We start from the raw sequence: 26,679 nt of genomic DNA, 5'->3' as shown, positions 1-26,679 counted from the left end.
AAACAAAAAGATGACAGATACCGATCTCGATAAATAAATAAATGTGAAAACGAGTATATATTCAATTGAACATTCAGGTAGTACTTGTACCGAAGAAAGACGCTACAAATCTGAGGTTTGGTTACTGCCCTACTCCCCATCCTCTAACCATGAAAGTTCGGAAGCATATTGCATCTGTAGCGCTTTTCGCGCTACGGGTTAACTGAGCAAGTAACCGTGGCTGAGGAGCGTCACGGTCGCTACTTTTCTAAGCTTTATAGGACAAACAGCCTCCTTCGTGCCATGTGTTAGTAGAAATGTTTGAATCTATTCTTTGTAGTATGTATTTCTTTGTGAGTTTCTTCTTTGTTTTTTTCGTCCTCTTATCTACTCCATATTGAACTGTTGTGTCTTTTTTTGGGCAATAAAGACATTGATTGATTGATTGATAAATGTGCTAGTTTGAATTATATTAACTTAGTAATTCTACTGATGACGTTCTCTGTATATGTGACAAAATATCTGGAGTATTATACTGGGTCATTTTTTTACCGTTCAAATAAAAGGATTTTTCCCCACTTCAAAATTTATTTGTTCTCATAGAAGGGCAGTGTGGTCTAAGAAAAAATACCTAATTTAAGGCGTTACGCCGTATATATTGGGAAATGAGACCAACCAAGTGAATAACTGTAAACTTAACATTTTGTTTGTAATGAAAAGACATGGAAGGCTTTGTTTTAATCTTTATTTTACTGTCTAAACAAATGCATTTGTCCCCATTTTAAAATTTATTTTTTCATGATAGAACAAATATGTGGTCTTGGAAAGGGATACCTAATTTAAGGTGTTACGTCAAAAATGCGTCGTATATATGGGAAAATGAGACCAACAAAGTGAACAACTATGAATTCAACATTTCGTTTGCCACCTTCATTGGAATTTTTTTTTTACTTTTGGACAAGATTAAATAATGAAATTCACATCAAGACTTTGAATAAACTTTTTCATTGAACTCTCTATGAAAATAATCTAGCGAATAATCCAGAAATTCATTATTTTTTGAATAAACCGAAAAGTTATTTATTTTTTGGAAATAAATATGTTATTTTCAATTATATTATTTTACTAATTCTACTTATGACGGTCGCTGTATTTGTTATCGTAATATTTGAATTTTTGTGCTCTTTTGTTTCACTGTCTAAAAAACTGGATGTACCCCATTTGAAAAGTATTTGTTCATCATAGAACGGCAGTCTGGTCTAAGAAAAGAATACCTAATTTAAGCTGTTACGTCGAAAATGCTACTTCAGTAACTTACTACTGTGCTGTTTGTCTGCATCTTCCAACTCCTTGACAATTTTGTCCATGCCCTCTATTACACACCCCATTAATTCATATTTTAATACCTTATCTACTCCTTATTCTCTCTTTATATTCTCACATAATCTATCCTTCAAAACTTCTTATATAAGTCCCTCCTCTTCAAGGGCAGATCCAGGATTTTCTTTAGAAGGGGGGAGTGCGCATAATTGGTTGCTTGGATAAGCTTACGAACAAAGGAATACCCGCAATTTAAAGGGAACTTCGACACTTATGCGTCGTAGGTAGGTAGTGGAAATGGTCGTAAATTAAATTTAAAATCTAGTAAGGGTTTAAGTTTTAATAAATCTGTTGAAATTAAAATGGTATAAAATATTGATACAAAAAACAGTAACTTTTAAAAACCATTCCACGACAAAAAAAAAATAAAAAGCTGTTCACCATCTATAAAAAAAATGATATTTTAATATTTTCTGCATAAATTTTTCTCTTTTGCACTTCTGACCACTATAACGAGTAAATTAAGCTTTTTATTGAAACAAAAAAATGGTCTTGAACCATCTTTTGGGGTCATGCACTCTTTTTGACAATTTGACTAGGTCAAACAATTTAGCACGCCGCCTAATTTTGTGGCATTGCATAGTAACTATGATAGTAATGAAGCGTGGGAAATGAGGATAAAGATACAACTTGTATATTTGTAAAAGATATATTTAAACATTAAATTCTAGTTATTTTAGGAATGTAACAAGAAAAACAGAGCGTAGAGATAGAAATGCATAGAAGACATTTAAAACAAGGGTTTTAAGTATAGGCAAAAAAGCATTAATTAGTCACTGTTTCTTTTTAAAAATAGTGTTTTAATAAACAGTGTCAACTTTGACGAAATCTCAAAAATTTACTAATCAAAATTTTACTTTTCATAACAACGAAGCGTATCTTTCCACGTTTTAAAGTTTGATATATTTGGCTTAAATTACAGAATTCACAATTTCATAAGAAAAAGTCCATTTCCATATCTATTTATTACACAGTCGATGTCTACCTCAATATTTCGGTGAACGTTTATAATGGCTAGTCCTGTCAGTCTAAATTCCTGTTAGTTTAGAACTCTTCGCTAGTATTTCCTCTTCTATTCATCCTAAAGTATTCGAATAAAAACGAAAATCGTCAAAAAAATATGAAATCTAATAAAGATAGATGTAGGTATTTGCTTTAAACTAAGAGTCGAAATACTCCTTAAAAAACAAATAATTATTGGTTTGTTATTTTTGTATTTGATAGGGATAGATTTGTGATTTAAATTCTCAGGGTTTCAAACTTTAGTATATTTCTAATTATTTTTTTAAATCTTGATATTTTCTGATATTCAATACAAACGTTTACATCTCGATACATCTTTTGAGCAGAATTTTTTTTTTGAAATTTGACTAAGATTTATCATTAAGTAAGAGAATTGTCCTATAAAAATGTTGATTTATAAGCAACTAATGGTGGAAATATGATTGGATGGTATGTATCAAAATAGGTATAAAAATCCTTAGCGGTATATATTGCTGTTTAGACAATTTTATTGACAAAATTTATGCAGCCCCTATACAGAAACATAACTATATTTTGTGACTGGTTGGTATTGAGAAGGCAAGAATTTCTGAAGTAATATTTTAGTTTCATTCCGTTTCCATGGTTAACTCAAGTTGTGTGAATTTTCACTTTCTATCAACATTGTATTAGTAAATTCTTGAAAAAAAATTGATACCATTCCATAGATTCAAACTGAAAATTCAGAGACCCATCTATACCAGTTGGATAAAAAAATAAACACATAATTATTTGTCTTCTTTTATAAGCAATTTTTAGAAAATTTATTTTTCTTAAATGATTACTCCAACCTTGGAGCGAGTGTTTCGACTCATATACTTAGTTTTAAGTATATACTTACACAATCTTCTATTAAAGTTTCAAAACGTTTGACCTTTATTTCATTGTTTTAGGATGAACAGAGGACGTGATATGTCACATTGATGCAGAGTTTTCACTAAATTTAAATATACAGTAAAGTGGCCACCATTTCCTTACCAAAATCCAAAGCTTGAATTAACAATTTTTGCACTTCACATGCATTTAATTTCTCTTATAAAATCCCTTATAAAAACTATGCTGTTAAAGCCACCCCACTTCGCAAAAAAAAGCGAACCCAAAAAAACTAATGATATCAGTTTTTTCGCCTCAGTGCTATAACAAGACTCGAAAACAAATTTATGACAGCAAAAAGAAGTAAATATATTGCTTTTCAGCCCCAGTGTGACAGCACAATCCTGAAACATAATTTCAACAGCCTAAAGAAGTTAAGATTTTAAATTTCCCCTACTTGTTGTTACGCAACGAAGATTTCACCTCCCAATTGGTTTTGGGGTAATACGGACTGTATCTCTTGATAAGCCTTAATTTAATTAAATACTTTTTGACGGTATGTGACATTAGTAAAATCTAATAGAGACCACACAAAGCGGCAAAAACCTTGTTTCTTACTTCTTTGCAAAATGAAAGAGTCTTAATAATTAAAAATTTGTTAAAAACTCTAATTTTAAAAATCAGTTACAAAAAAATAATTTTTTTTCCAGCCCAAACCAGAGCAAGCAGTCCTAACAAAAAATCCACCACCACTTCAGCGGTGGTCCCTTGGATCCGCCCTGGCTCCTCTTTTTACAAAGCTTAAAGCATTTTTGTCATATTCCCAGCTGCTTTTCTAGCCTTCCCCTCTAAGATACGTTCTTTTACCTCACATGCTAGTATTCGAAAATTATTCCGTGTCTATCAAATTTCAAAGAAAGATAAATATCCAGGTAACCTACTCTAGTAACTATCGTATATTTTTGTAAATATAGATAGAATTGTCTCTGTACCAGTTTAGGTGCTTTTCTAAACTAAATACAGTAGTTTAGTCAATTCATAGGCTGAAAATCCTGCTTGATGAGGCTATACTACCTTGAAAATTCCTCGATTGATTTCTAGGTAAAATTCTGAATTAAAGACTTCTCGCTATCTTGGAAAGGGGTTAGGTTAGGAAAGTGAAACTTTCAGGGATGGGTCTACAGGCTAAAGTATGTCCTTGGAAGGTATTTTGAAGTAGGCCTACCTACCCCACTCCCTCTCCCTCTAGGGAGTCCTGACCTTTAAAATATGTGTGTTATAAAAGTGAAAACTTGCATAATAGATCTTCTGCTTAAATGAAGTACAACAAAATTGTTTTCAGCTTCACAACTTTGCTTAATCCCAATTTATAAGGTTTTAAAGATATACCTTAAATTGCATTTGCCAGCAAGATAAGATGGTAGATCCTCCTGTAGGTTCTTGCTGGTGGTGAGTGATGTAATTATGTTGGCTTAGCTTCCCTGTCCAGCCTCCAGTCAGCACTCTCCCAGTCCCTGTTGACTACATTTAGGTAAATACATTTCCTAAATTCTGAAAAAAACAACATTGATGCAGCTCAGAATTCTACTCAAATAATAGGAATTGCATTTTCAGAATTAAAGGCAGAGAAAAAGCAACTGGTAGCCTAACTGAAAATTAAGGTAAAACATTGCTCTGTCAAAATTTCAATAGGCATATACCTGTCATGTAGGAGAATTTCAGGATGTTCTAGAGGGAGAAGGAGTAGAGGTTGGTACTTTTAAATACCTTCCTAGGATATACTTTAGCCTGTAGACCAATCCCTAAAAGTTTCATTTTCCTAACCTAACCCCTTTCCAAGATAGCAAGAAGTCAATAAACTAGAAATTTACTGATTTCTAGACTGCAGAAATGTTTTGCTCCATCACTAGCTTACAACTACTTCCTTATGCTGAAAGGCTGATTTATAGGGTGATGATCCAAATTATGAAAAAGACAATGGAAAGTGAGCTGGTTTATTAATGAAGATCTACTGTGCAGAAGAGAGCAAGAGTGAGTGGAGAGAGCTGTATTGGTACCAGCTGGCCTCTTGGCCTTTAACTGCTAGGGACAGGCAGCTAAAGTACTCACACTTCCCACAAACCAAAAAGAAGGGAAGAGAAGATGAAAAAGAAGGATTGCTAGTGTCATTTTGAAGTCAAAGGGGTGAAAAGACTGTATGCAGTCTGTATACCCTCATAGAAATTCTGGAACTGAAGGGGATACTGCTTGATTTAAAATTCAAAGAAAGATAAACATCCAGGTAACCTACTCTTGTAACTATTATGTTTTTTTGTAAATATAGCTGGAATTATCTCTGTACTTGTCTAGTTTAGGTGCTTTTCTCAACTAAATACAATAGTTTAGTCAATTCATAGGCTGAAAATCCTGCTTGATGAGGCTATACTTCAAAAATTTCTAAACTATTGAATTTTTAGAGAGAAATCCAGTCCCACTAATGCTTGGATTCAGTTCTATAGAAAACAACAAGCTTTTTGATTTTGTTGGTTAGCAATTTCTTATTACCTTAAATCATATGTCCAGGGAGATAAGGTGGTGTTGAGCCTCCTGTGAAACATCACACTGATGGTTTGATATGACTATGTTCTGGCATCCCAGGTTATGTTGCTACAAATGGTATTTCTCATCAACAGTTTGGCTTAGGTAGGTGTGGTAAAAGAACTGCCCCCTTAGAAAGAAATATGTAATATAGATAAAATGAAAGTATTACTATTAGATTCCTTATTTTATGTTCATTTTCAATATAATAGTCATTATAAGCCTAGGCTTCCCTGACAATACCTCCCTCCATCCCTTGATGTTCCACATATAGACCTAAAAGTATTCTTTGAATCTATTCATGCATCATGGGTACTTCATTAAAAGGGGTTTTTCTGCTGTGTTGCCTCTTTCTTTGTTGATGATTAAGAACAGTTTCAATTCCAGAATTTGTATGAAGATGTATATATACCATGTACTCCTATCTTCAATCCTTCTTTGTCTTTAGTAATCATTGCAGAAATGGTCAGCAATAGCCTACTTTGTTGTCTTCATAAAAACAAGCACTTGGAAATAAAAATAATCTCCACTTGACAAGTCATTTGAAAGGGGTCCCACATGGTAGCTGATTTGACAGTGTAGTAGTAGCTAATTTGAATATCTTCTATATATATAAAAATAAGTTGTCTGTGTGTCTGTCGAGTGATGTCACTGTCCACATATGACGTCTGAATTATTTCATCACATACCAATTCAAAAATGAATGTATTCAAGCCAAAGTAGCTCAGTTATATAACTACCTGTGTTGGCGCAGTGGGTTTGACCTTAGCATGGTAATACGGGACCCAGAGATCGAACCATGCTGCAGGAATGCACTACAGGGCCAATGCAGGGACCTTAGTAGTCAAAAACTAAAAAGAAAAAACAACTAAAAACTAATAAAAAACTGAAAAAGAAAAAAAAACTAAAAAAAGGAAAAAAAAACTGACAAATAAAGGAGAAAAAGAAAACTAAAAAAACTAAAATCTATATATATATAAATAAGTTGTCTGTCGAGTGACGTCACTGTCTGCATATGACGTCTGAATTATTTCATCACATACCAATTCAAAAATGAATGTATTCAAGCTGTATTCAACCTGTGTTGGTGCAGTGGGTTTGACCTTAGCGTTGTAATACGGGACCCAGAGATCAAACCATGCTGCAGGAATGCACTACAGGGCCAATGCAGGGACATTAGTAGTCTAAAACTAAAAACTAGCAAAAAAACTAAAAAAACTAAAAACTGAAAAAAAAAATCTAGAAAAAGGAAAAAAACTGACAAATAAAGGAGAAAAAGAAAACTAAAAAAAATAAAAAAACTAAAAAAGGTAAATGTATTCAAGCCAAAGTAGCTAAGTTGGTAAAGCATTATGTTCCAGGTTCTAGGTCCGAGAGTTTCCAGGTTCGAACCTTGGCTTTAGCATTAATACAAAAGAAGAAAAAATGTATTCAAGCTGAAGTAGCTAAGTTGGTAAAGCGTTATGTTCCAGGTTCTAGGTCTGAGAGGTTCCAGGCTCAAACCTTGGCTTTAGCATTAATACAAAAGAAGAAAAAAAACTAAAAAAGAAAAAAAAACTAAAAAACAGGTAAAAACAGCAAAAAAACTAAAAAGAAAAAAGAAAGAAAAACTAATCAAAAAACTGAAAAAGAAACTAAAAAAAGCAAAAAAACTGAAAAATAAAGGAGAAAAAGAAAACTAAAAAAAACTAAAAAAGGTAAAAACTACAAAAAAAAACTAAAAAGAAAAGAGAAAAAAAAAACTAAAAAGCTAAAAAAAGGTAAAAACCAAAAAAAATCTAAAAAGGAAAAAAACAAAAAATTTATTTCATCATATGCCAATTCAAAAACGAGTGTATATACAGACCGGGACACAGGGAATATAAATGACGACCGGGACACTCAAAGAGAAATTGGGACACCGGGACACAAATGACAACTGGGACGTGTGTGTTGACTGACGTCATGTTTGTGTGTCGACTGACGTCATGTTTGTCGACTATAAACGACGGCTGGGACACAGGGACACAACTACAACAGGGACACCGGGGGGGGGGGGCACAGGGGGATATATAAATGACAACGGGGACACAGGGAATGTTCGATTAGCAATCACCATCAACAAAGCTCAAGGGCAATCATTTGAATCATGAGGTATAACTAAAAAAAGGTTAAAAACTAAAAAAAAGACCAATTCAAAAACGAATGTATATACAGACCGGGACACCAGGACACAAATGACGACCGGGACACCAGGACACAGGTAATATAAATGACGACCAGGACACTCAAAGAGAAATTACAGACTGGGACACCGGGACACAAATGACGACCCGGACACAGGGAATATAAATGACGACCGGGACACAGGGACACAACTACAACGGGGACGCCGGGGGGCACAGGGGGATATATAAATGACGACGGCGACTCAGGGAATGTTTGATTAGCAATCACCATCAACAAAGCTCAAGGGCAATCATTAGAATCATGAGGTATAGATCTGAATATAGATTGTTTTTCCCATGGACAATTATATGTTGCATGTTCAAGAGTCGGTAAACCTGACACTCTATTTGTATGCACAGACAATGAGACAGCAAAGAATGTTGCATATTCGCAAGTTTTACGTAGTTAAAAACATATATATATATATATATATATATATATATATATATATATATATATATATATATATGTATATATATATATATATATATCTATATTCACAGGTGGGACACAGGGACACAACTACAATGGCGCGTAACTAATATGGCGCATAACGACATACGCGCGCGGGGGGGGGGGCGCGTATGTATATATATATTATATATATATATATATATATATATATATATATTATATATATATATTATATATATATATATATATATATATAATATATATATATATATATATATATATATATATATATATATATATATATATATATATATATATATATAGCGCCACCCCAACACCTAGTTGGTGGGGGCGCTTCACGCCCCCCTATATATATATATATATATATATATATATATATATATATATATATATATATATATATATATATATATATATATATATATATATATATATATATATATATATATATATATTTTTATATATATATATATATATATATATATATATATATATATATATATATATATATATATATATATATATATATATATATATATATATATATATATATATATATATATATATATATATATATATATATATATATATATATATATATATATATATATTTTTATATATATATATATATATATATATATATATATATATATATATATATATATATATATATATATATATATATATATATATATATATATATATATATATATATATATATATGAAATTTTTCAAACTAGCCAACCAGTATTATAAGTCTAGGAGCCCAGCTTGACATAAGGAAACATGTTAAGAAAACAATTCTTATTCCATAATATACAGAATAATCATAGTTAACACATTTTGTACATGGAGAACCTTTATCTTCACTTCTTTCCTTGTATTTTTTCTAAGAGATTCATGAATTTCTATATATATATATATATATATATATATATATATATATATATATATATATATATATATATATATATATATATATATATATATATATACAATTTTTTGAATTAGCCAACCAGTATTATAAGTCTAGGAGCCCAGCTGGATATAAGGAAACATGTTAAGAAAACAATTCTTATTCCATAATATACAGAATAATCATAGTTAACACATTTTGTTGGTGGGGAACCTTTATCTTCACTTCTTTCCTTGTATTTGCATTTTTTCTAAAAAATTCATGAATTTCTTAGAACTTATACATTTACATAATATATACCCCCATTCCCTAGTGTACAAATAAATCCCCAGAATTTCCATTTGAAAGCCACTATTTTGGTGATGGGTTTTGGGAAGTGCAAGTACCTGATCTGGCAGTCCCCAGCAGTTTAAGGCCAATGCCAATACAGCTCTTCATACTTATTCTTGCTCTCTTCTGCACTGTATAATTCCATCAATGTTCCATTGTCTCCTTCATGATTTGAATAATCAAATTATAGATTGGTATTTTGGTGTCAGGGTGTAGTTGTAAATTAATTATGGAATCAAATACTTCTGGAACACTCATTTTTTGGCACCTTATACATCAGTCCCATCAAACAGCTCAGCAATTCTAAATTTACCTTGCTGCAAAGCTTTTGCAATTTCTGGTCATGTTGTCCATTGCATTGTGACCTTTCTAAAACCTGGCTGGGATTGGAGTATTATTTGGTTGACCTCTGCAAATCATTCTAATCTCTTTAAAATCATTCATTCAAATATTTGGCAGTAGTGGGGAGAACAGATATTGGGTTTTCAGGTAATTTCTCCAGGTTTTAGGATTGGGTGAATAAGGGCAATTTTGGAGTAATTGAGAAATTTCCCCTCTCTCTATGCTTTATTACACACTCCCAAAAGTTTTTTTTTTAAAGATATGAGGTACTTCAATCAGCCACTTTATGTGTACATTGTCATACCCTAGTGTTGAACCTTCATTGCATTCTTCAGTAGCTGTCTCTAACTTAAATAACGAAAATGGTAAAATTAAAGACTTCTTATGCTATGCAAGTAGTATATTACATTTGTGATCATTAAGTGTCATTCTCTTTCCATTCATCTTGCTTACATATTGGCGAATCTTAGATACTCCAGTGTCATGGTCAACTTTAGTCATAAATTTATCCCATTCTGCTTTTTTAGCCTGTAAACATGTTTTTCACTTTGGCTGAACTGGATTTATATTCAATTGCTGTATAATTGATGGATGCCTTTCTTGGTATGCATTTAGCTTCCACTGCAACAGTGCATAAATCATTCTACCAGTCTTTAATACTTTTATTGCTTGCTTGAGCTCAAGTATTATTGCTTGTCTTGGAGATTGCCTTATGAGCAGCATCAATAATAATTTTTTTTTAGGTGTTTTCATTTTATCAGCAATTTGGAAATAGTCTTTCAGCAAAGTATAATCAGCTTCTTGCAGGATATGCTTGAATATTGGTCATTACCAGGTTTTGTTTCATAAGACATGCATGAGATTGTTGTCTTTATTGCTCAGTGATGACTCTGTAGGTCTGTTACTCTACTAATTATCACCTGATCAATAGCAGATGATGGGTTTGGTTTGATGACAATGGTTGAATGTTTTTTATTCTTTGTATTGTAATATGTTGGCAAATCATATGGTGTTAGAACTGCTATATGATTATACTTTATCACCAGTCTTTCAAATTTTTTTCCAGCTTGATTTGATGGTTCAATATCTTCCCAATGTGGGCTGTGTGCATTTAAGTCACCAAAACTACACAAGTTGTGACCTCTGCTTGTCTGGATGAAATATTATGCATGTCAATATCATCCTTTGAGTTATGTATAGATTTAGTTATTAAAGTATCTCCTTATCTCAGAGTGATTGAGACCCCCACCACATCAATTTTATGGTCATGTTGCTTTAATGGTAGTGGTGGATGAACATTTGTATCCTGGTATGGACACTTTTTAATATTATTCAAATGTGTTTCTTGGAGACAAATTATATCCACTTTCTCTTTGAATATTTGAATATGCGCACAGTTCCATTACTTTCATTTTATTAAGTAAGAATGTGTTCCACTGCATCACTGTCATTTTATCTATATCACCCACCTTGTTAATCTGTTGGAGGGACTGTTTTCTAATCATTGGGGAATTTGAATATTTTGAGCTGCAACTATAGTAACTTGCTCCCTAAATTCACCTATCACTTCTTTAAGGGAAGTGCTTCTCTAGTTCTTTTTCACATAATTTGTCTTTCATTTGAATGTTATAATTTGATGTTCAAATAAGCTCCTGGGTAATAATGAACTTTGACAAACTTCTAAGTTGATTGCCAACTAAGATTGTGGGTGTTGGTGGTTTTATATTTCTTCCTGGAGGTCCAGAACCCCTAATAGATAAGGAGGTAGGTCGATTTTGGCTACAAAGGAGATAAACCTCTTGAAAGTCGTATGGTCAAGCCTTGGGAAACAAGGGCTAGCAATACCTATGGAAAATTCTCTTGTTGATATGGAGTAAGTCTCATTAAAGTTGACAGAAGGGATTTTTTCCATGCCTGCTGTGGATGTCTCCTCTCTTCCTGGACTGGAGTTGATGTTCTGGAGAGTGTGTTGACAAAGTTTAACTGAGGTTGACGGTCTCTTTTCTCATAGTGTTAGCAATTATAGGTACTGTTTGCTTTTTCTCCTGAGCTATTTTTAAAATCTGACTTCTTTGTTGATTTTTGGTACAGGCATTTTTCTTATCAGAAAAGTGTGAACCACTACAGTTTGTGCATTTTGTTAGGTTTTGGCAATTGGTTCAGAGTTACCCCTCAATGTACAGTTTATACAAAAACAGCAGTGGCAAATAGACAGAATTTTCGTGTGCCCTAGTTTTAAGCAATGCTTAAATTATATTAATTTTTCATCATAGCATCTAAAGGCAAATCTTCCACCAAACAAGAATAACGTTTTTGGAGAATATTCTTTGTCAAATACACAATGAACTGAGTTCTACCTCTACCCCTTTGCCCTTCAAAGGGCATTGACCTTTTACAATCTTTGTGCTATAAAAGATAAACCTTAAGAAATAGATAAAAAAGAAGCACAATGAAAGTGTTTTGATGCTAATACCTTTGCTTGGTCCTTGTTTGTAAAATTTGGAAACTGATTTTTTAAATTTAGAGGGAAAATCTTGATATGCTGAAATTGTAGGAATTATATTTCCAAAACCTAGAGCCAATGATAGCTTGACTGAAAACACAAATTTAAGGTACAGTAAAACATTTTCTGTCAAACTTTGACAGGTATATATCTGTCATATGCAATTTTCTAAGCTCTAGAAATTACAAGCTTTATATTTTAGTCTTTAGAATTGTTCCTGAAGGTTTAATTCACCTAACTCAAACTTCTTTCCAAGATAGCAAGAAGCCCCTCAACTAAAATTTGCAAAATATTAACTTGAATTGCAATTGCAAGAGTTATAGACAAGTCCAGCCAGTGATGATAATGTGGGACATATGCTGGATCCCATTGCATGAGGCATTAGTTCAGTTACCCTCTCCTTGTCAGGATTGGCTATGAAGCTGTCAATGGTTGTTGAAATGACAGTTGTCTTGTTTAGATCATTCTAGGGGACTATGATGTGGTCAGAGAAAAATAGTTCCTTTTGTTTGTGTTGGTGTGCTTGTAGAACAGCTTTGCTTGAATGACTTCTGGTCTTTGAGGATTGGGCAAGCTGGAACAAGTCTTTGTCATCAGAATTGAGTAACTTGCAGCTCATTACAATGTTGCCTTGTTGTTGGCAGTATATTTGAAGACATAGTGACAGTATGTCTGTATGTATTGAGGCTCTGCAGCTGGTACTCATATTTTATTGTTTTTGAGCCCTTTTATGCATTTTGTGGTCTGACTTTGGATAGATCAAAGGCCATTTGGTCTATTTTATTAAGCTGTGTAGCAATGGACATTCTAAACTCTGATCTTGGTCTGATCAAGGTCTTGTAGAGTTTAATTATTATAATAGATGATCTCTTTGTGATTGTGCATTTGATGATACCAAGAGTTTGGTTTTGCCTTGCTACAGTAGCTGATGTATGACAGTTGAATTGAATGACTTCAGGTATAGCAACCTTTAGATTCCCCTCTGAGATGCTCTCAGAACTTGGCTGTCATATACCAACATTTATTACATTTATTATTGTTAATATTATTATTATTATTTATTGGAAACTTGTCTTTGTACAACAAAAATGATTGAGTACCACAAAAAAGGCACTACTTTCTAGGATGAAAGACAATTCAATAAAAAAAAACTTTTTCCACTGAAAGTAAGGAGCAACATTCAAACGCAAAACAAAGAGAAATTGTTTCAAATATGAAGGGGTTAACCCCCTCCTCAATACCTTGCTATTTACACTTAAGTTCGACTATTTGCCTCAATTCTTTAAGAATAACTCCTGAAGCACAAGGACTGTTTAATTGGAACAGAAATAAAAAAAAAAAAATTTAATGCGCTACAAACTTTAGCATAAAGAGCAAGGTATTGAGGAGGAGGGTGAACTCTTCATATACAGATCATTTTCTCTTTCTTTGTGTTTTAATGTAGCTCCATAACTGTCCCAAATAAGGAAAAAGAAAACAAAGACAGTTAGACATGGACCTGAATACTCCTATTTTGTCACTTTTGGATTGTCTGTCATCTTACAATGAAGGTCCTTCACCTCCAATTTAAACTCAGGCTATTGGGGGGACACTATTTTATTTTATAATGCTCTATTTTGGTTCACTTAGGATTTTGGCTGAGAACATATTATCTGCATACGCTTAGAAGCAAATGCATTTGTTGTGTTTAAGGTTTGGTCAGTTTCTGCATGGTAAGCTTGTATTATGAAGTTGAATCTAAGAGCTTAAAACTGGACATTTAGTCTGGATAAACCTAATATTTTGAACCTTAATATTGGAAAATAAAGTGTAATTGAATATGGGCAACATTTATCTCAAGGCAACATTTTCAAGAAAAGTATGTATTATATTATTATAACACATACATAATATTTATTATGTATTACCTCTCTCAGCTGACATTCTGCATGCGTTCTCAAACACTTTTTTGTCAACAGGTAAATTTAGGGAAGAAAGATTAGTGTCTGGTGAGACTTTAATATCAATCTTTGAACCATCTGTAGAAATGGTCATTACACGCTTATACAAACTCCATAAACCTTTTCTCTACATACCAGAGTGAAGTAACTCCTCTTTTGCATTTTGAGAGATGGATGCTTGTTAAAGGGGTGTTGGGTATCCAATTCCATGTGAAGGGGATCTGACAGTATAAGGAAGCAAACCCAGTAAGAACCATGAATTCCATTTGGATACTTGTCCTGAATGTGACCCTGAAAAGAAGGCTGTTTTTGTCCTGTTGAGGATATGTTTTGAGTTTATACTATTTAACTTCTCAATTTCTTAGCCAGGTGTACAGAGTAATACTCTTTGTTTATTTAAGCATCTAAATATCAAGTTGAATATTTCAGTTTCAGCTTTTTGGGGTATCAGCTTTTTATAATGATTTTTTCTTCTTCAGTTTAGGCTATGGGATTTTTAGTTGACATACACAATTTAATACAAAATTTACTTTTGTATTGCATCGTTTGAGATAAATTCGGATTTTGCCCCGAATGCCTTCGTACAGTGCCTACTATTTTTACTTTTATGTTATGGGCTTCTTAAACTAGCTATTTTTCTCCACACCAACGAATCGGTTCATATGACTTCTTAGCTAGACTTAGCCCTTTGTGTCTAGACACTTGAATATCCAATTGAGTATTCCAATTTCAGTACTTTTGGAAACGTTTTGCTGTGATATAATTTTGAAGGAAAGAGTCAGCTTCTTAGAGTTAAATAAATTGCTCAAATTGAATTTTTCTTCTTTTGCTGTCAGAAGCCAACACTGCTCTTAAAGAGGGAGGGGTCTATGGTTTCAGTGGCACCGTTGCATAATCCACACAAGGGTGATCCACACAAGGGTGAGGCTGTTTGAATTCAGAATTTAGAATGTAAAGCTGGGAAATTTTGGTCAGCAGAATTTGGCAATTTCAAACAGTATATATGAAAATCACTTTTTCAGGAAAAGAGGTATAGCCTGGAAGCGATAGTATTAATGGAAACTCACCACCATCACACATTTATTAGATACAAAGCATGATGAACATCAGTGTCTGGCTTGTTAGAGTAGGCTACCTGCTATTAGGCTTATATATACTATTAGAATTGGAGGGGATGAAATGAAAAATCTTTGAATTTTGGTGTGAGTTTGAGGTATATTTAAAAGATATGCGAGAGCCATAGCAATAGCACCAATATCTGCAGAGATAATACATAAACCATCGAATTTATGTCTACAATGGGAATAATGCATTGGAGGTAATCAAAATCCGTATTCTTTAACTATCAACGAACATTGACATGCGATCTTAATAAGCTTGAGTTCGTAGTTGGAGAAACCTCTTTTTGATTTATTATAAGAAAGTCAGGTCCTCTTTTGTTTTGAGTAAAATACAAATCCACGTTTGGAAACCATCAGGTCTAAGAAGGAACAAATGAGTACACATAAGACAATAGGTCAGTAAGGAAACGGGAATTTTGGCTTTGAAACTTCATAAGTTAGGCCTGGCCTCCTTCATTTAATTGAAAGCTTATTTTGGTTCTCAAGCTAAAAATTAGACAAGCCATAGTATTTAAACCTTTTTCTATCTTTTGGAACAGAAACCAAATTTGTTTGAACTAGATGCTTGATCTGATTTGATGGAATGGGACTTTTAAGGGATTCGACTCTGTGCTTGGAAGCGAGGGCTTGTTAGCGAGTTCGTTATCCTCTTTGTTACCTCCAAATTGTCCTCTCGTGCTTGACTGAGGGTAGGAAAGGGTTGATTTTGTATGCTGCAAATGCCACAGGTTCACTAGAAAAAACCTATAATATTGGGTTTAGTGTTGTACTAATATATCAAGACGAGGTTGGTTATGGTAAATTGAAAGATTTTATAGGACATTTTTTGCAGAACTTAGTTTTACAGCCTATCACCTAAGATTAGGCAAGTTTTATCAATGATTTTTCCTCTTATCTTAATTGCCTCTTATGATAATAATGATAATAGTTTATTACAAGCCAATCAAGGCCACACAGGACATTTATAGGATTCTTTTCTTCAACATGCACAATAACCTTTTTTCTCACTCATGAAATACCTGTGAAATCGAAGTTACGATATCAGACAGGAATCTGTTGTGTATTGGGCTCTTTTAAAAACCTTTATTGTACAAAAAAGCTCGGTAAAAAAAATTGAATAAAAATGTTCAGTTTTACTTTCTCCAGTCAAGCTGGTATTGTGTAACATTGCTGCTCTTTGAGTTGCTGCAGCCGTAGAGGAGCAAGTGTCAGGTGGCAGCCACCAATTGTAACCTTTGCAACCAGGTAAACAATATCTAGCTAGCTAACTGGGATCACAGTAGTACCACCTCTGAAATGAAGTAATAAGCATCTGTTATCTATTCGTGATGAACTACAGCCTTACCATCTTTATCCTGCAACATGACTCACTCTTTAGTAGAATTAAATGAAAAAGAAGTTTTTTAAACAAAAAGTAATGAGCAACATTATAACCTAAAATGAAAAGAAATTATTTCTAGTATGAGGGGCGTAACTCCCTCCTCTATACCTGCTTCTTAACCCTTCGTATTGTTCTAATTAAACGGTCCTTGTTCCAGGAGTTGTTTTTAAAAGAATTGGGACAAATAGTCAAAATAGCGTAAAGCGAGGTATTGAAGAGGGGGCAACCCCCTTCCTATTTAAACTAATTTTGTCTGTTTTTAAATTTTAATGTTGCTCCTTAATTTTGATTTCTTTTTAAAATTTATTTCTGATCGCTTTTACTAATGTCGGGAAATCCGGCTCCTTCTCCATGGAAAGTACCTTCCACGTAAAATACCCCCCCCACACACACACCAGAAAATTTTCCCCGATAAATTCCATCATCGCTGAAAATTCCCCCTGGAAAATTTCTTGCAGACAATTCTGCCTAAAAAAATTCTTCTTAGCACACTTTCATTTGAAAAAAACTTTAGTTGTTGTTGTTTATTTGACGTTTGAGCGAATCAACCGCTCGTATACGTGCGATCCTCTTTTGAAATTTGGGCTTATGAAGCCACGTCACTTTGAAAAACACAAATAAAATTTTGGCACAGGCCACGTCAACACTTAAGATATCTTGGGAGAGTACTAGGACGTTGTACAGAGTGTTCTTGCTTAAATCACTGGCACTAATATGAATATCACACCTCTATTCTGCTAATATTGCTTAAAATATCTGTGAAAAGAAACATATTCAGATTTAAACAAAGCTAAAATACAAGAATAAATAAATAGATAAAAAGGTGAATACAATAAAAATTTAAGTTAATGCAGTTACTACAATTAAAACATCTATAAATGGAAACATTATTACGAAAAAGAAAGGTCAATACTGTGAATATAAAAGTCAATACATTATAACTTTAAAAAAAAAATCAGAGAATGTTATGTAGATTACAATTCTTTATATACTTAGTCAACAACAACATAGTCTTTCTATGGACCCACTTAGGGGACATAGCCTGACCTAGGATTGCTCTCATTGTGAAAGCACCAAAATACTTTATAATTTGGTTTCTAAACAAATTTCTTTGTACTTGATATTTTGTGCACTTCATGAGAATATGCCTAACATCATCCCTACTCGTTACAAATATCACAGAAGGGCGAGCTAACTCTCCCCCACTTATGTAAAACTGAACGGGTTTTGGCATGACCTGTCCTCAATCTAAAACAGTAACAGCAACAGATCTAACATCATGCACAAGTTCATCAGGTGGTGCCTTATAGTCATAAAGTTCTAAAATTGGATTTATGCAACTTCTAATAAAATTATTGGTCTCTCTATCACATAACACCTTATAAATACATGTAAAATATTCATTTTGAGTGGGTTTTACACTTATACTCTGACCATTTAAAATACCCCACTTTGCCATTATATCAGCAGATTCATTTCCCGCAATTCCCATATGTGCTGGGACCCAGACTAGAAATATATTATTTCCCACAAGCTCTAACGACCTAACTATTTGGTGGATATTACAAACTAATTCACGGCTAGGTTCATGCTCATTCATCAGGTACTTAAGGGCTGATGCTGAGTCAGAGCATATCATCCAACTCTGGGCATACCCATATGATTTAATAAATTCCAATGCCTTATATATAGCAATCATCTCAATTGAAAAAATAGACAGGCTTCCTGGTAACTTAAAACTACATGAAACTGACATACTGGGGACCACCACTGCACAGCCAGCGCCCTTATCTGACTTGGAGCCATCAGTAAAAATTTGTATATAGTCTCTTAAGTGTTCAGTTTGTCTTAGCCAGTCATGTTTGAGAGTCATAAAACTTTAGTTTCTGATTATTTTTCAAATCATTTCAAAAATCTTTCCCCCTCCCCCGAAAAGTTTTTTCCACAGTGGAAAGTTGCACCTGCAGAAAATTCTCCCATGGATAATTTATCCCTTAGAAAATCAGTGGAAAATTTTCCCATGGGGAATCTATCCCCATGGGAATGACCTTTCAACTATACTGAACGAAATGGCTGTCTCAAAATTTTGATCTGACGACTTTGGGGAGAAAGGGGCATGGGAGTTGGTTAGTTCCCCTCCAGTATCTTTGGGTACTTAAAAAGGCCATTATAGCTTCTAATTTCCATTTGAATGAGCTCTCTCCGATACTCCAAGACCATTGGTTCGATACGATCATCAGTGGAACAAACAAATAAACACGCATCTGTGATCTTTCTTATGTTGAAAAAAAAATCCACATTTTTGCAGATGAGGACTTGAAACCTGTACAGTAGGGTTCTCTGTCACGCTGAATCTGTTGGCGTGGTTTTTATTAAGATTCCTTCACTTTTCGGGTATGTTTTCCCCCTTTTTCGAAAATAAGGCAAACTTCCCCAGGCTTTTGGCTTTTAATGGGTAACACTAGACTTGTATATTTGGAATCAGCATAAAAAGCCAATTCTTTTGATGTATCTATTGGTATCAAATTTCCGTTTTTAGTGTTTGTTACTATTGAGCTGAGTCACTCCTTACTTGCAGCTCGTTACCGCGAACTATTTGATTTAAATTTATTTAAATTGTATGGATGTTGTTTCTTTAGTCCTGTGGTGGCGCAGTGGATTTGACCTTAGCTTGGTAATACGGGACACAGAGATCGAATCACGCTGCAGGAATGCACTGCAGGGCCGACGCAAGGACCTTAGTAGTCAAGAAGCGTCGTTAATTCTTAAATAATGTTGTTTCTTTACACTTGTCTCTGTTTCATTTATTTAATAAGCAAGTTGTTGCTGCTTATATTCGTTTGATTCAGATAAGTTTTGAATAAATGTCAAGTCAAGATTTAGTTTAAAGGGTGGGGTTAATCTATGTGCTTTACTCACCCCACTCCTCAAATCTAAAGTTTTCATAATATTTTCTAGAACTTTGTTCATGCTCCATGTCACTACTTAATTGTTCTTTTTTCAAAATTGTGACCCCCTCCACCCACCGAAAGAGATCCATGTTACACACATAAGGGATATGCCCCCTTCCTAAAAATCGGATGTTTTTTTATATTCAGGGGGACTTCTGTTTGTTTCTTTGAACTTGTTTTTTAACTCATTTTATATTTGTTTGTTTGATATTTGTAAATGAAATCTTGATGAGTGAAACTTTTGCAGGTTTTCAAATGGATAAATCACCATGGCGGAAAAATTTTATACCTCGAGTAATGTCAGATATCGGAGCCGTTGTATTCTTATTTGCTATGATTCCGGCTGTTTACATTTTTGAAATTGGTGTTGTTTTCCCCATATTTTTTAAAGACAGTCCATCTTGGCTGCTCTACCTCCACAATGTTTTAGGCACTTTTGCGTTAATAAATGTTCTTGGTAACTACATTGGCTGTGTTATGGTGGAAACTTCAATTAGAAATGTGATGATGCCGGCCCAAATCCCGGAGAACAATGCTGGATGGTTTGTATGTGCTTCATGTGAATCTATTGTACCACCCAGATCAAGACATTGTTATATATGCCGTACTTGCATATTAAAAAAAGAACATCATTGTGTTTTCACTGGATATTGTGTTGGCCATAAAAATCATCGATATTTCATTCTATTTTTGACTTATATGTGGATATCAACTTTATATGCATCTTACTTAAATCATCATTTCGTGTGGAGTCTTATTGGAGAAGTGACATGGAAGCATCTTATCAGAATTATAATGCCTGCTGCTGTCATTGTTCTAGGATTTGATGCTTCATTAACACAAGTTTATATATTTTTCTATTCAGTGACAATTGTTGGGCTAATGTTTGTGAGTGTTTTGCTATACCAGCAAATTCAGCTTGTCATAACTGGAGTAACTACAAGAGAAAAGAGTATGAAAGTTCAAATCTATAGTAGAAATAAGATGGAGAATGTAAAAGAAGTTTTAGGAGAGAAGTGGTATTTAGCTATGTTTATACCATTTATTGAATCAAAACTTCCGCGGGATGGAGTCTTTTGGGATAGATGGATCACATCAGATAAAGCTCTAGATGATAATAAGTCGTTTTAATATCGAGGGTGACCTATTGCTTTTCAAACCATTAAATTTTTGCTCGTTAATTTGACTAATTATGTCTGCACTTGGGAAGTATTAAGAAAAAGCACATGGAAAGTGTACTTTTATCTTTCAGCTATGTAAGTTATTATATATATCTTAATTTTTTTTTCCAGCTCGTCACATGCTAATTATTATTATTTATTTTGGCTAATTATTTAGCTTCCCATCTTGTCTCTATAATAAAAGGGTAAATACGGGGTTCGGATAAATGTTCAGCGGTTATTCGCTTAGGGAACTTATTCTGAATCTTTTTTGATGGCTCTGTCCGATATGAACAGTGGCTAAAAGCAATATATTATTCTATGTCTTTTTGTCCTTAGTTCTTTGTGTGTAGTTTGAAAACTGGCTCAGGTTGTGTATTTATATTTTGTGGGTGCAAATTAAAAGAAAGTTGTGGCTGCAGTTAAGAAAAGTAAAAAGCTAGGCTCGAAGCAATAGGAAAAAAGTGTGCGATTATGGGCCCCTTATTTAGCCAAATTTTGGTTTTGACGTAAGCTGCTAAAATTATTAGACGTCTTGTGTCAATTCGGTTCAAAAATAGTCTCTTTTTAGCCTAAAAATCGTCACAAAAAATGTGATCTCCCTAAATCAAATTTGACTTTTCGTCTAAGCTTTGCCAAGTTTGGTGCATCCCAGAAAAGGTAGTCCTAATTGGCCAGAAAAATTTGAGCTCTTAGCCTATATATGGAAGAATATTTTATTTATTCATTAATAAATTTCTTGTAAATATAAACTTCATATAAATGCAAATATAAACTTAGAATGACAATTACACCTGTGTTGCTCCATATTTAATGAGAAAATAAGGCTGGAAGCTATCATTCATCAATAATTCTTTTTACCTATTTGAGGCTTCTGGCACAAATATACTGAAAAACAGTAAGTACACAAGCATAAAGTTAATGAATTGGCATAAAGCCAATTGCAGGTGGTGTATTTGCCCACTTTGTTATTCTACCTTATCAAAAATTCTGAAAATTTCTTTTTTAGGTACTATCATTGAAAAAAATGGAAAAGAAGAATAAAATTGTTGTCCCCCCTATTTTGGAACATATATATTCTTTTTGTATCTTCATTGAAAAAAAAACTAAAAGGAATCCATGCCCTTCTCCCTACATTTTATTGAATTTATGCCCCTGAAGTCTGCTGAAAAGAATTCTAGAGAAGAATTATGTAAAATAAATCATTGCAGTTTCAAATATTGTGTAATTCTTCTACATTTAATGTTGAGAATTAGATAAAACAAAACTGATTTAAACGATCATTGTTATAGTAAAAAACTAAGCATCTCTGTCATGTTCGTTCAAAACGCGCTAATGGTGTGATCTCAGATCGAGGTTCAGACCCCGATTCTAAACCGCAGCATCTAATTAGGTGGTCAGGGAATCTGGAAGTTTATAATATGTCTCAGAAAAGTTGTGTCTTTCTCAGGTCAAGCTCTTCAAATTTCACCTTGCCAGTTACTTTCCTTGTCCAAATGTTATCTATGACAAACATTCCTTGTTACAAAAAGAAAAATAAACTGTGTCATAATCCTACTGTCAAACAACCCTAATTTTTTCGTTGCTTCTTGGTTGCATCAAGCAAGCTATTGGTGCTGGTTTCAGACTGGTGTTTACCATGTTTTGATGCTAACGCTGTCTGCTGCCTTCATTTATGCTGGAAGCAGTAAATTTTGTTTGCATTGTTCGTTAATTCCCCCCAGGATATTTTTTTTCAAGAAAAAGAAAAAAAAATGGTATAACCTTGTACTGTATTATAAATCCTAATCTGTATTGTACATCTCCGATCTTTCTTTATTGCTAGAAATATTTCGTTGTTTATTTTTGTTTGGTCGTATCCTATTCTAGTCATGCTTTTGTCACACATGTAGCACTATTTCCTAATAAATTTTATTGACTTCAGTTCCTGTCTTAGCATTTAAAAGAAGTAAAAGACACGTAGAATTAACTGTGAATCACCTAGTGTTGCTCATACATGCTCAGAGGCTTAAGATATATAGTGTACCAGAATTTTTCTTTGTGGGTCAAAATACTGTCAAGGATATTTTGTGAATCAGTTTTTCCTAGAGAATTCTTCTGATCAGTTTCAGGGGATACCTCCCCCCTCTCTGAATGTGCAGGTTTGTTTGCAGCTAAATTCGTTAACTGATCCGTCAATTTTCGTTTGTCATGAGAAAATCACTGCTGAGCCTTCACAATTAATGAATGCCATCTCAAAAAAAGTTTTGGTTTGCAGAGCGCTTTAGTAGAGTGATACAGCTGAAAGTTTCGAAAGAAGACGGCGGTTGAAGCATAACTTATTCGTTACAAAAGAAGCATATGATAGCCCAACTCTATGTTCATTGTGAACAATTAATAGTTGTCCCGTGTGCATATATTGACAAACCATTGGGAAGACCGAGGTAGGTGATATGATCTACTGGTTTAATCCTACTATTTTTTTTAGAGGAATATTCCTAGGTGACGCTTGCTTCTAGTTGAAATGTAAAAAATACAGTTGCAACTGCTATTGGACGAAAGGAAGAACACTCAGAAGGAGATTTATACTTCTTAGGGATAGGAGTCAAATATCCAACTGAAAAAGGATCAGGGACAGATCCCAGGTTAAATATAATTTGATAAAAGAGGACAAAGTGTTCCATAAGCAATTCACCACACAGCGACAAATGCTTGAAGAAACAACCAGACTCCTTAAACTTATCAGTCTTGGACTTGATGCATGTTCAAAAAAACCTCGAAGTTTCACTTCATAACTATTTTGCAGACATGAATCTGGAGCAGAATATTCTTTTTTATAATGCTCAGCCCATGAAGAAAGTGGTATACGAGACGGTGTTCGACTTGGCACTTCTTTTACAAGACTGGACCACAACTTTTTTGGCCTCGACCGAACTTCTTCCGAAAAAGGCGAAATAATCGAACCCCGATGCAAAGAAAGCGGCTTTGCAAACTTGGGTTTAGTATAACTATAAAGTAGGGTTATGACAAAGAGTCAAACTATAGCGTACAGAGTGAGGTGTCGAGGAGTGGTTAGTACCTTTCATATACAGAATAGTTTCTGTTTGTTTTCAGTTTTAATATCGCTTCTTACTTTTAGTTGCAAAACTTTTTTTTTATTTAATAAAAAATATAAGTTAGGCTATTGACTGACTCAGTTAAGGACTTGCGGCAAAATCAGGAACTGAACTACTTTCTAGACAATAGGCCCACTGTATTCTTTGTCAGAAAAGAATAGAAGCGTAGTTGTGAATGCACTACCAAATAAAAGTAAGCTAAGACTAAGTCTGTGAACTAAGACTAAAGTTTTAATAGAACTAACGTACCAAGTGTACCTAGGACTAACTAACTTCCGGAGAAGGTGGTCATCAGCATAAATGAAACAAAGTGATTGAGGATGGATCTCACAGACTATTGAATTTAAGTTATGAATGGCAAGCATGTTCAGACAATAGTATATAATATTAGTATTATTGAAAATAAAAATGAAATACAGTCGCAAAGCTAATTTTACGGACAATTGTGTGGGCTATATGCCTCTTTCCCATAGTTATTCTTGTTACCGTATTTAGACTCCTTTACTCTATCCTGCCGATTAGAACAAGAACAGATTATGTAACCAAAACTTTATTTAAACCAGTGCCTTTTACTTGACTAGGGTGCAATCTTGATACAGCTATGCTACGGAAATGCATCAAGGAAGATTTAAAATACCTGCACAAAAATAACAAAAACATATAAGTCTGAGTTGCCATGTCAACAAGTCATTCGAAAACTATTTTTGAAGGACGTAGATATTTTTCAAATAGCTAGTGTTTTATATATACTTTGGCCGAATGAACGTGAATTTTAGTTTTTAAAACTTCTTGTTGATGAGAAAGCTTCTCACATCTCTTGCATAAAACTAATAAAATAATTTAAAGTATAACCTATTGGCGTGGCAACTCAAAGAAATTTGTTGCTTATTGTTTTTAAACTGATTTGTAGATTTTTTCCTGAAACTAAAGTGATACTTTTTTAAATCTGAAAATCACCTAGATTGATTGTAAATGGCATTTGGTGCATCTTCTTTGTTGCCTTTGATAATTTTTCGATATTAATTAACGGGATGAAAAGTTCAGTATCAAAAATGTAACAAACCCCTTTTGTCTTTCATTAATATGCTAAATTTAAAGGAATTTTATCCATTTTGGGGTTGAATTTAAAGGTACAATTGTAGTAAACGGCCTCGAAACAAGCAGAAATTCTTAATATTGCTTAAAATTTTGTTATTCAGCTTTAAGATTTCACACTTTGAGTGCAAATGTTTCAGACTAGGTTTAATCCGATACTACAATTTTTATGTTTATACTATTTCCACACTATTCCCAATGGATGTTTAGGGAAAAAGTTGTATCATTTAGTTTCAGGCACGCTAGTATCACAGGGTTGCTTAATATTCGTCTCCTTCTCCGTCTCCATCAATGGAATCCATTCCCACTTCTTCATAATCTTTTTCTAGTGCAGCCAAATCTTCTCTTGCTTCTGCAAACTCACCCTCCTCCATCCCCTCTCCGACGTACCTGCAAATAAATGAAAACCCTTAATAATGTTTTCGGTAGAAATAATAGACCCTATTAAAATTCATAGTCGTCACATTCCTATCACCCCTTTTTTTCTCGTAACTCTTGCTGGCTAGACTTCTTCAAAGAAAAATCGGTTAATATTTATTATATGCAGTCAAGTTTAATATTTTATCTTATGTATTTTTATTTACTGATGATTATGATGAAATGAGACTAGTTTGTAAAAATTAATCCATAGTAATGCTGAACTCCCTTTGGTCGAATTACTTTCTATTTTATAGCAAGATTCACGGCACTAAAAGTAGAAATGGAATGTTGCTGATCTGGTCAATTGTCTTTTTTGCGGCATGAAACGATTTAAACTCGTTTTATGAGAGGCCATGACCTTCTGGACCATTATAGTTTGTTAATCAAATTTGAAAAAAAATTCTTGTTTGTCAGGAATCTTGAGATAGGGTCTTATAGACTAAGTTTTCCTTTGGAGGCCACATTTAGTTAAATCGTGGTATGTTGTTTGTACTTTGTTTGAGAAAATGGACCTTAAATTAGAAGTAGTGCCTTTAAAGTTACAACTTGTTTTTTAGCATCTCAGTTGCTGTTGACCCGATCTCCACATATTTTTATTCAGGATGGAGTCTTATCAGCTTCTACTTCAGACTAGCCCACACAACTACGTCCTTTGCCAGTGTCCTTAGCTACTGTTATTCCTTCACTAAAAGTTTTAATATGAAGTTCAAGAGCATTTGATGCAGCATTAGGTTCTTCGTTAGCGCGCTTATAAACTCCGATGTCTGTATTTTCATCGCTAGAAGCTCTTATAAAATTTTGAACTTCTTTTTTTGCTGCTTTTTCTTCGATTAGACCTTCATCTTTTGCCTCGACTTGTGTTTTGTCATTATGAAAAACATAACGCCAAACCTTTGTTTTTTAACAGAGGTTGATGCAGCATCAGGTGCTTTGTTATCGTCCTTATAAGCCCCAATGTCTTTATTCACAGTTATTTCATCGCTTGAACTTAT

The 26,679-nt window shown here is 33.6% G+C and overlaps 3 protein-coding genes across 4 annotated transcripts in view; 2 read left to right on the top strand and 1 right to left on the bottom strand.

Moving 5' to 3' along the window:
- Window positions 1–4,066: 4,066 nt before the first annotated feature.
- LOC136035331 (integrin alpha-PS4-like) overlaps window positions 4,067–26,679 on the top strand; it is a 207,886-nt gene continuing 185,273 nt past the window's right edge. Inside the window, exon 1 of the mRNA XM_065717060.1 lies at window positions 4,067–4,145. Coding sequence (XP_065573132.1) covers window positions 4,086–4,145 — 60 coding nt within the window. The 5' untranslated portion in view covers window positions 4,067–4,085. The remainder of the gene's footprint in view (window positions 4,146–26,679) is intronic.
- LOC136035333 (probable palmitoyltransferase ZDHHC24) lies at window positions 4,892–21,280 on the top strand. The gene is made up of 2 exons (XM_065717065.1): window positions 4,892–4,962; window positions 20,165–21,280. Exon 2 carries the CDS (start codon window positions 20,173–20,175, stop codon window positions 21,046–21,048), a length of 876 nt encoding a protein of 291 aa, XP_065573137.1. The 5' UTR covers window positions 4,892–4,962; window positions 20,165–20,172; the 3' UTR covers window positions 21,049–21,280.
- LOC136035332 (tubulin alpha-1D chain-like) overlaps window positions 24,707–26,679 on the bottom strand; it is a 47,819-nt gene continuing 45,846 nt past the window's right edge. Inside the window, exon 8 of one of the 2 annotated variants that reach the window (XM_065717063.1) lies at window positions 24,707–25,657. In XM_065717063.1, coding sequence (XP_065573135.1) covers window positions 25,528–25,657 — 130 coding nt within the window. In that variant the 3' untranslated portion in view covers window positions 24,707–25,527. The remainder of the gene's footprint in view (window positions 25,658–26,679) is intronic. The other variant, XM_065717062.1, reaches the window with a different exon arrangement.

This window comes from Artemia franciscana, chromosome 14, assembly GCF_032884065.1.
Source record: "Artemia franciscana chromosome 14, ASM3288406v1, whole genome shotgun sequence".
NCBI classification, from domain to species: Eukaryota; Metazoa; Arthropoda; class Branchiopoda; order Anostraca; family Artemiidae; genus Artemia; species Artemia franciscana.
This window is presented reverse-complemented; position numbering and strand designations above follow the sequence as displayed.